General features: G+C 41.7%; 1 protein-coding gene and 1 pseudogene across 2 annotated transcripts in view; one reads left to right on the forward strand and one right to left on the reverse strand.

Moving 5' to 3' along the window:
* MDN1 (midasin AAA ATPase 1) overlaps positions 1–10,470 on the reverse strand; it is a 170,754-nt gene extending 160,284 nt beyond the window's left edge. For both annotated transcript variants that reach the window (XM_058307147.2, XM_058307146.2), the window contains exon 1: positions 10,163–10,470. In XM_058307147.2, the coding sequence (XP_058163130.1) occupies positions 10,163–10,264 (102 nt within the window). In that variant the 5' untranslated portion in view covers positions 10,265–10,470. The remainder of the gene's footprint in view (positions 1–10,162) is intronic.
* Positions 1,336–2,047, forward strand: LOC139440060 (protein lin-28 homolog A pseudogene; annotated as a pseudogene).
* Positions 10,471–11,075: the final 605 nt, after the last annotated feature.

Raw genomic sequence — 11,075 nt, forward strand, 5'->3', positions numbered from 1 at the left:
TAAAGCATGTGCATTATATTTATGAAAGACATTGCTCTATAGTTTCCTGGTAACGTTTTTGTCTGATTTTGATACCAAGGTAACACTGGCTCTTAAGTGTTCCCTCATCCTCTTATTTTCTGAAAGTTTTTGCAAAAGACTGGTATAATTTCTGTCTTAAATGTTTCATAGAGCTTAATGGTAAAGCCATCTGGTTCTGGAATTTTCTTAGGGGAAAGATATTTACCTAAAATTCAATTTATTTAATATATGAAGGGCAAGTAAGATTTTCTATTTCTTCCTTAATAGGCTTTGGTAGTTTGTATCTTTTGAATAGTACTTTCATTTAAGTTGTCAAATCTATTGGCATAAAATTGTTCTTATTAGTCACTTACATTGTTTTACTTTTCTTAAAACTGGAATGGTGCCCTTCTTTCATTCCGTTCAATAATTTGCATTTTCCCTTTTGTTTTTCCTTTGGCTAGTCTTTTCACAGACTGACTGGCACCCCCTCGCTCCCCATTCCCCATCACCTTATACTCCTAAATCTGGGAATCTTCATCCTCATTATCGTTATTTCCTCTAACCCAACACTGACATCTCAGTCCACTGATATGCTCTGTTGTCTATTTTCTAGATCACTGATCTCCACTCTTCTTAACTGCATTTCTTCTACTTATTTTGGGTTTAATTTGCTCGTTTTTCTAATTATTTATATTGGAAGCTTAAGAATATTCATTTGGAACTTCTCTTCCAATATAAGAATGTTATAAATTTCCCTCTTATACTGCTTTAACTGCATCCCACAAATTGTGGTGCTATTATTATTCAATACAAGATTATTTTCCAATTTCCCCTATGATTTCTTTTTTGTCCATGGGTTGTTAGGAATGCATTATTTAACTTCTAATATACAAGAATTCTTTTCAAGATTTTTTTTTGAAGTTTTTAAAATCTATTTTAATTCCACTGAGGTCATAGTACATAGCTTGAATGATTTCAATTCTCGTAAATTTATTGAGACTTTGTGGCTCAGCAAATGATCTGCCTTGGTGAATGTTTCATGTGTACTTAAAAAAATCTGTACTCTCCATCTCTCAAATACAGCACTCTATAAATGTCAATTACCAGTTAGATCAAGTTTTTTGGTAGTGGTTTTCCTTATGATTATATACCCTTATGATTTTCCATACTTGTTCTATCACTAGCTGAGAGAGAAGTGCTAAAGCTTCCAACTAGATTGTGCCGGGGAAGATGTAGCTGCCTCTTCTCCGAACCACCCCTTTGCCTCTGGACTTCTCTGGGACCAGCAGCCACCAGACCAGGGGCCTGGGGCCGCGGGCTCAGGCGACGACCATGGGCTCGGTGTCCAACCGGCAGTTTGCAGGTGGCTGCGCCAAGGCGGCGGAGGAGGCACCGGAGAATGCGGCCCGGGAGGCAGAGGAGCCGCAGCTGCTGCATGGTGCCGCCATCTGTAAGTTGTTCAACGTGCGCATGGGGTTCGGCTTCCTGTCCATGACCGCCCACGCCGGGGTTGCACTCGACCCCCCCAGTGGACGTCTTTGTGCATCAGAGTAAGCTGCACATGGAGGGTTTCCGGAGCCTGAAGGAGGGTGAGGCAGTCGAGTTCACCTTTAAGAAGTCTGCCAAGGGCCTGGAATCTCTCCACGTCACCGGACCTGGTGGGGTGTTCTGTATTGGGAGTGAGAGGCGGCCAAAGGGGAAGAATATGCAGAAGCGTAGATCAAAAGGAGACAGGCGCTACAACTGTGGAGGTCTAGACCATCATGCCAAGGAATGCAAGCTGCCACCCCAGCCTAAGAAGTGCCACTTCTGCCAGAGCATCAGCCATATGGTGGCCTCATGTCCACTGAAAGCTCAGCAGGCCCCGAGTTCCCAGGGAAGGCCCTCCTACTTTCGGGAGGAAGAAGAAGAGATCCACAGCACTTCCCTGATCCCAGAGGCCAGAACTGAGCCACAGTGGGTGGGGGCAATCCTGTTGCCACCAGGAAGTTCTAAGGAGCAGGCATCAATCGGCAGAATGGAGAAAGTGGGAAAGGGTGGGTAGGGGACAGCTGGCACTGCCCTGTATCTCAGGCTGGGGTCCACAGCATCATCCCCTCTTCCATCTTGAGAGGAAGGGGTGAGGCAAAGGAACTCCAGTCATGGCTCTATCCAAATGCAAGTGAGGGCTTTTAGGAGAAATAACCTTGAAAACCTACACAAAATACCCCTAGAATCTCCAGCTTTTTGGTAATAGCTTGGAGAGTGAATTTGTTTTCCTTTGAAAGATTTATAAAAATATTTCTCATGCCAGAGTGAAAAAATTAAGTATAGGAGCAGACTGGTGTACCCAACTAAGGAGCCACTACATTCTGTGGGAGGGAATCTCAGGGCTAGGGCAAGGTTTTACCCATCTGGTCTTCTCATAACCCACTATGGGGATAGGGTGCTGGGAACTGTCCCAAGTAGTGGGTTCTGATGACAGACCAAAGGGCTGGTTGGGACAGCTGCAGACTTACTGCTCCTGAGCTCACTCCTATCCCATTTTGGGCCAACAATTTCATTTATTTGCTCCCTTGAATAACTGCACCTTGAGTCCCACTTTCTCCAGGATGCCAACTGCACTAGCTGAGTGCAAATGACATATCTTGAGCATTTTTTAACTTTTTTTTTAAAATATAAATATTCTGGTTTTGTATTTTTGTATATTTTAATCTAAAGCCCTCATTCCTGCACTGTGTTCTCAGGTACATGAGCAATCTCAGGGATAAGTCGGCAGCAGCTCCACATCTGCACAGCAGGAATACTTCTTTGTTGTTTTTGCTTTATCACCACAACAACTATTTGAACTACCTCATTTTTGCCAGTCAGAGCTGGCTTTTCTGCCATAGTGTCCTCTTGAAATCTCTGCCTGTTTAAGTGTTTCATGGGATCTAGGTTTTTAATTGGGTTTCCAACCATGATTTGATCTCCTGCTGGAAGATTGGAAATTAGTCTAAATGGGAAGGTGGTACAGAGATTAGGAGAGGCTGGGCCAGGTTACAGGTCAAGAGAGGAAGCCAATGTTAGGTGAGAGTTATATATGTAATAAGGGATTCCTGTCCTCATCCTCTTCATCCTAGGGCACGGGACTTGCTGGGCATACCAGATTCAGGATTAGGCTAGGCTTGCAATACACAATGGGTGTGTGTGTGTATGTGTACGTGTCCAAAGATGGATGTATGAAGCAAAGACTAAAATCCTTAAACTTTCAAAACTCTGGATTTTTTCTGCTTGGCTTCACAAAGACCGTAAGTGAAGGCTACTTTGTGGTGCCTGAAGCCAATGTCCTACCCTGCTGCAGTAGTGATTAGTGTTGTGGTAGATAAAGGAGAAAGGGGGTTTCTTTACATGCTGTGGGATCACTGCCAACCTACCTCACTGTGTTGAAACGGGGCAAATGCAATAGAATGCATTCGGTGATGTGTGTCTGATCCTGGGTTCTTGTCTCCCCCAAATGCTGCCCCCCTCTAGTTATTGTATTTGTCTGGGCTTTGTAGAACTTCACGAGTCGCTGGTTTGGTGATTGCTAGGTGGCCTAGTTGGTGTAAATATAATGTGTTGGTCTTTCTCTGTGTTCTTTTGGGGTTTTTATTGTTTACAAACTTCTTTTTTGTGTGGAAAGGAAAATAGCCAAAGCATCTTTGACAGAAGATTCTGCACCAGGCAAAAGGATCTGAAACATATACTTAGGGTTCCCTCTTGAAGCAGGGATCTTGAACCGTTCTTTCTTTTGTGTTCCCCTTCCCATATTTTCTATTTTGGACTATATCTCTTGTCCTATAAACTTATCCTATCGCCCCTTCCCAGTTGCCCCTCCCCAATTCCCCTTAAATTAATTTTGGGGATATCTCCATAACTCTTTGATTTATACAAAATCTGAAGAATCTAGCACCCCTCGTTCCCAACCTTCTGAGTAAAGACCATTTCTTGACATGACTCAAGCCAAAAGATTAATACTGCTGTATGTGGATTGACCAAATCTACTTAATCATCAATCCTAGGATAGAGAGAAACAATGAGGGGAGGGAGGGCTGGTTTCCATGTAGAAAGTGGGGGTGAAAGATCAAGAAAGGGAAGATGAATGTATATCCAAACCACTCAGGAACTTTTATGCAGGTGCAAGAAACTTATGTCAAAGTGGCCACGAGATTGTTTACAGGAGACGGAAGAATGTAACTCCATGTTTACTGCTAGAAACCAAAGCGTTGCGTGGAATCTTGAATTTATGGGGAGGAAAGGAGGGTAGTAAAGCATGTACCAGTCTGTTATTCCCCAGTTCTTTTCCCCTCATTCCTGAATTGCAGGAGACTGAGCCCCCTTGGGCTTTGGTGACCCCATCACTGGGGTATGCTTATTTGATGGCTGATTTTGTACTGGTTATTTACTTTCCCTTCTGCTATCATTTTGTATCACATGCTGACCCTTTTCTCTTTCCCTCTTTTCCCTGCCATAATACAATGAATAAAGACTTATTGGTACCAAAAAAAAAAAAAGCCTCCAACTATAATTGAGTTTGCCTAGGTCCCCTTTTAGTTCTGCCATTTTTCCATTCACACTTACTGTGAAACTGTTATTAGGTACACACATATTTTAGGATTCTTATGTCTTCTTTATGACTAATGCTCATTTTATCATTATGAAACAGTGTTATCTCTGATAATTTTTTGTCTTGACTACTACATTTTCTGATACTAGTACACTCAGTTTCTTATGATTACTGTTTATGTGGAATATATTTCTACATTGTTTTATTTTTACCATATTTATGTTTCTAAATTTAATGTGCAACTCTTCTAATCAGCATAGTTGGGTCTTGCTTTTTTACCCAGTCTGAGAGTCTCTGTTGTTTAATTGACAACTTGGTCCTTTTACATTTTATTATTAAATTACCTGGATTTAAATATAACATCTTGATGTGCTTTATTTGTCTTGCCTTTACACTTTACTTTTTTTTCACTTTTCCAACATTCTTTTATAGTGTGTAGGGTTTTTTTGCGCATTCCATTTTGTCTCCTGTATTGACAATTCTACTGTTTTATATATAATACTAATTTTATTTTATTTTACACTCCTCTTTAACTTATCTCAATCAATATATTACTTCACATTTAATGAAAGAAAGCTAACAATAGTACACACCTCAATTTACCTCTTTTCCTTTCCTTTCTGCTAACAGTCATTTGATTTCTACATGCCATTGAGCCCACAATATATTTTTATTATTTTTGCTTTAAATAATCAATTATTTTTTAAAGAAAACATTTTTAAAAGAAAAAAAGTGTTTTATATTCACCAACATGTATTAGTAAAGGTTCTCTAGGGAAACAGAACCAACAGGAAATATCTGTAAATATTCTGAGATTTCATAGAATTGTTTCACACAACTGTGGGAAGGCACAAAACAAAATTCCACAGGGCAGGTGGCAAGCCAGGAACTCCAATGAAGGTCTTCAATTAGTACCCCAGGAGAAACTGGCTGTCTAAGCAGAGATGGGAATTCTCTGACTGCTGAAATCACTTCTCCTTTTAAGGCCCTCAACTAATTGAATGAGATGTCTCTCACTGCTGAAGACAATCTCCTCAATTGATTGTAGGTGTAATCAGCTACAGACGCAATCAACTCACGGATGATTTAAATCCATGAAATGTCATCACAGTAATAATTAGGCCAGGGCTTGCTTGACCAAACAGCTGACACAGGAGCCTAACCATCTCACCACATATTTACCATTCTTAGCCCTCTTCATTTCTTTGTGAGATCCAACTTTCAACATAGTATCATTTTCCTTCAGCCTGAAGAATTTCCTTTAATATATTTTGTAACACAATTTGGCTAGAAATGAATTCTCTCACCTTTGGTTTGACTAAAAATGCTTTAGTTTTACATTCATTTATGAACGGCCTTCTCACTATATACATATTTTTTGGGTTTACAGTTATTTTCAGCACTTAAAACATGTTTCATTCTGTTGTTTCTGATGAGAAGTCAGCAAGCATTCTTATCTTTGCTTCCCTGGTATGTAATATGTCTTTTTCCTCTGGTGCTCCATTGCTTGAGCCATATCTGCTCCCCTCCACCAAATTTTTTACTGGATGCTGAGCATTATTATTATTACATTATTGCATACCTAGATACCATTCTCCTCTTCAACAGTGTTGAGTTTTAGTCTAGTAAGCAATTAATTTACTCGCAGGTCAGATTAATCCTTTCAAGATTTGTGTTTAAGCTTTGTTACTACAGACCCAGGAAAGCCTTTATTTGAGGGCTGATTCACCCATTTACCTGGGGAGTAACCCCAGGGTCATTCCAGGAAGCCCAGAGTTGTAGGAGCAGCGATCCCTGAGCAGAGTGGAAAGTTAGGCTAGGGCAAGGTTTCTTTGATTTGACACTACTGACATTTGGGGCCAGATAATTCCAAGGATGAGGGAAGGCCGTCCTGTGCATTATAGGATGTTCAGCAGCATCCCTGGCTAAATACCAGTAGCATTCCTCCTCTTCAGTTGTGATAATCAAAAATGTCTCAATGGGTAATGGGTGTAGCTCAGTGGTTGAGCACCTGCTTCCCATGTATAAGATCCCAGGTTCAATCCCTGGTACCACCTTAAAAAAAAAGTCTCAAGACACTGCCAAATGTCCTTCTGGGTGCAAAATCACCCTGGGTTGAAAATGCATCAGAGTAACACTGGTAAGGAGTGTGGAGTCTTTCTTTTTGGACAAAAGAAATTATTCTAAAATTTTTGAGATGATGTACAGTATGTTGATTATACTAAAAGCCACTGATTATACATTTCAGATCATATGGTACATGCCGCTTAATAAGAACTGCTTAATAAACAAAAATAAAATAAAATTTAAAATTAAACTTCTTACACCATTTTAGAAAGCTTAGGTTTTAAGAGAATAACCATCAATAGTCTTTATCCAGAATGGTGACAGACTTAGATATGCCTTATGAGTAATAATTATAGCTCATATTTATTGATTACTTACTATGTGCCAGGCACTGTGGTAAGATCCTCATATGTATTATCTAACCCTCATAACAACCCTATTTATGGCAATAATAACAGCACTTTTATAGATGGTACCTATTTTGGAGTACTACCAGGGCCAGGGATTGAACCCAGGATCGTATATGTCGGAAATCAGTACTCAACCACTGAGCCACATCAGTTCCCATATGCCAGGCATTTAATCCTCACAGCAACCCATAAGGTAGATAATTTTAACATCCCCACTGTCAAATGAGGAATCTGAATCCACGTTAGAGAAACTGAGGGAGTTAAGGAACTCACCCAAAGCTCCAATAGGAGGGTAAATATGGTTGTCATTCTGTAGGATGCCATGGCCCATCATGCCCTTAAGCACTGTGTTCTTCCTGAGGAAAGGCCAAGGTCCAGGAGTAGTGATAGTAGGAGCAAAGAAGAAGGGATAGATTCAAGAAACAGAAAGTAAAATCAGGAGGACTGGACTGTATGTGAAGAAAAGGAATGCGAGGAGTTGAGGTGACCCACTTTTATATGAGTGATTGAAAAGACAGTCATGCCACCAGCTGAGATATAAAGAACATAGAAGGAAGTACAATCCTAAAAAATTCTTACTTCAGATCCCAAATACCAATGAGAATCAATGTTTCAAGTCTTTACTGCTTTCTAAAACTTCAATAAGAATCTATGTTATTTCCAAAAATAGGGGGGGAAATATAATGGCAACACAACCACCTCTTCTATAAGTGAAATGCTTGAAATTATTAAGGGAAATGGAAAGGAATAAAAGGGAAAAACATTCCCAAGATTGGATAGAATTTAACAATATGAGGCAAAGGAAAGGGAGCTGACAACAGAGTACCAATCTCCTTAATTCAAACTCCACTTTCTAGTAGCTTTTGAGTCCCAGAGCATTATTAAAACAATTCTCAGAATCTACATAACCGGTTCTTATACTTCTTTGTGTCAAATATTCTCTATTATTATCTAATAAAGACTACAAACCATCTCCCCACCCCAGCCCCAATATATAAACACCAATTTTATACATCCAGTTACAGGAGAGGGGAGTTTTAACCCCAAAGAGATGGTCCATGAACATAGGTTCAGAACTTCTGCTCTATATTCTAAGCCACTAGTATCAACACATAATTCAGGAGTTTGGCAAAACAGCTCAGTTGATGTTAAAACTGATTATCTCAGGGAAGCAGATTTGGCTCAACTGATATAGTGTCCGCCTCCATATAGGAGGTCCATGGTTCAAACCCAGGGCCTCCTGACCCATATAGTGAGCTGGCCCACACACAGTGCTGATGTGCACAAGGAGTGCCCTGCCACTCAGGGCTATTCCCCACGTAGGAGAGCCCCATGCGCAAGGAACGCGCCCTGCAAGGAGAGCCGCCCCACATGAGAAAAGCACAGCCTGCCCAGGAGTGGCACCACACACACACAGAGCTGATGCAGCAAGATGATGCAACAAAAAGAGACAGAAGAATACACAGCGAATGGACACAGAGCAGACAACGGAGGGTGGGGGAAGGGGAGAGAAATAAATAAATCTTTAAAAAAATTTTTTTTAAAAACTGATTATCTCCAGTATGGATTAGAATGGACTTACTGATATTCTACTATGGAACTATTGTGACTAGTAATGGAAGAAATTATAGCACTGATGTGGAGAAAGTGGCCACAGTAGCTGCTAAGGGTAGGTAATGGGAAGAAGAGATATGATGTGGGGGCATTTTCAGGACTTCGCGTTGTCCTGGGCGGTACTGCAGGGACAGATGCTGGACACTGTATGTTCTGCCATGGCCTACTGGATGGACTGGAGGAAGAGTGTAAACTACAATGTAAACCATTATCCATGTGGTGCAGCAGTGCTCCAAAATGTATTCATCAAATGCAATGAATGTGCTATGATGATGAAAGAGGTTGCTGATGTGGGAGGAGTGGGGTGAGGGGGGTGGGGGGTATATAGGGACCTCTTATATTTTTTTAATGTAACAATTTTTTTTTAAATAAAGAGGAAAAAAAACCTGATTATCTCCTTTCATAGCCCCACCCAAACTCTGGTGGTTGCCCAGACCTACCCATTTGTATTAGTGAACCCACTATTCCCTTCGCCAGGAACTGCAGTACAGAAACCCGGCAACATCTTCGGCTCCTCCCTTCCCTCTGTCTCTTACTTTCAATTTTGTTGTGACGAAAAAGAAATGCTTCTCGGTTAATCTCCAGACTGCTCAGGTCCCTCAGTTTCCCATCCAAAATACTGCAGTTGCTTCTTAGTCAATGGTACATAAGTGCAAACGATGTGAATGAATAAATGACTTCTAGATATTAATACTAAAGTTCACAAAAACAAAAGATATTTTCTATCCTGAAGAAGTTAACAGATATTTGGAGGGGAACACAAAATAGGCAATTAAAACATAACGTGATTAAGGTGCGTAAAAGTCCTCATCACTCAAGACAGAGAATCAACTAGAAGATTAAAAGCCAAGACCCATTTCCCAGGAAACTCCAGTTCACCTCCTAATTACCATGGTTAATATCGTACAATTAGCATTAGCTGTCTTGATTTGACCTTCAGCTGTTCTATGTGTTTATGAACTGTCTCCAAAAATAGATGCTAAATTCCCTGAGGAGAGAGCCCGTAACGGATTTATCTTTTTATCTCCCCACAGTGCCACATTGTGCTTTAAGCACAGTAGAAACGCAATCAATGCTTGCCAAGAGGAAGGGCAGGAAAGACAGACAGTAACCCAAGCTAACAAGGGTGGCTGGAAAAGGCACACTTAAGTAAAACACAAGCAAGAGGGTAGAGACCCAACCTCAATTTTTAAAACACCAACCAAATTTCTCTCCAAAGGCACAGGGGTCTCCGCACGCAGCCTGAGCGCTGCGCTGCACTGGGGCGGGGTTGCGGCCGTGGAAAGAGGAAGGGAAGGCTCCCCATCTAAAAACAAGAGTTCCTACCAACCTTCGTTGGGGCGCGAATGTCTTCGCCACAAGCCAGCCCCGTGGTGGGGGGCCAAAGTGACAAGATGCCGCTTCTCTCTCCCCTTAAACCAGCGCGTCTCCGGAAACAGCCTCAGGGCACGGAAAAGCATGAGCGGCTGAGAGTTACCGCGCGTTTTATCTGTCCTCTTACCTGTTTGGCCAAGAACCTTCCTAGCTCGTTGCGGCTCTTCTCGTTCTTGGCAGCAATTAACCGCAGAGGCGCGGCCGCCACCTCCATCGAGAGGTGCTCCATGGCCCCTGCCCTTGCCCTTCTGTCCGAAAGCTCCCAGCGCTCACTGGTTCAAGCTCGGCGCCCGCAGCCGCCGAGGTCCCGCTCTGGAAATGCCACTGATTAAACCACCGGGGAATGGAGCCGCCACCGCTCAGCGGATACCAGTCAAGCGGCCGCACACGTGTGGAAGAGAAGGGTGCTCTGCGTCATCAAGCCGCGACGGGGACGGCGGTCCGACCACGAGACCCGTCCTCACGGCGACGGAAACGCCTACGTGCGGTTCGCGCGAGTTCCGGGAAAGGAATGGAAGCCGAAAAGGCCTGGGGGGGCTGTGATCCTAGGAATGCAGGCTGGAAGCTTCTTGGGACAGCCAGAGAGACGTTCTGCTAGACGGTAGATGAAGTTTAAAAAACATATTGGGGTTTTCTGAAGCCATTTAAAAGAGTAGGGTAGAAGAGTAAATAAAATTAAATGCATTTTTACGAAGTTCAAGAAAAAGCTAAGTAATGATGGTTAATGTCAGACTGGTGGTTGCCATTGACTGGTATTGATTGAAAGGGGCCAAGAGGGAAATGCTTCTTATCTTGGTCTGGATGATAGTAAAAGAGGTACCTACATATCTTTAAAAATAAATAAACTGTACACTTAACATTGGTACACTAAGGGTAAATTATTCTACTAAAAAGTTCATTTTTTTTAACAGGATACATGTTTCTATATGTAAGTTTCAATGCAAATTTTTAAAAACTGAAAAAAGGATTAATTTTTCCTGCTGCAGAAAGTCGTCATTCTCCACCTTTTTCTTTCAGCATTTACCTTAGAAAATAATAAT

The sequence above is a fragment of the Dasypus novemcinctus genome, chromosome 11, assembly GCF_030445035.2.
Source record: "Dasypus novemcinctus isolate mDasNov1 chromosome 11, mDasNov1.1.hap2, whole genome shotgun sequence".
In the NCBI taxonomy this organism is placed as follows: domain Eukaryota; kingdom Metazoa; phylum Chordata; class Mammalia; order Cingulata; family Dasypodidae; genus Dasypus; species Dasypus novemcinctus.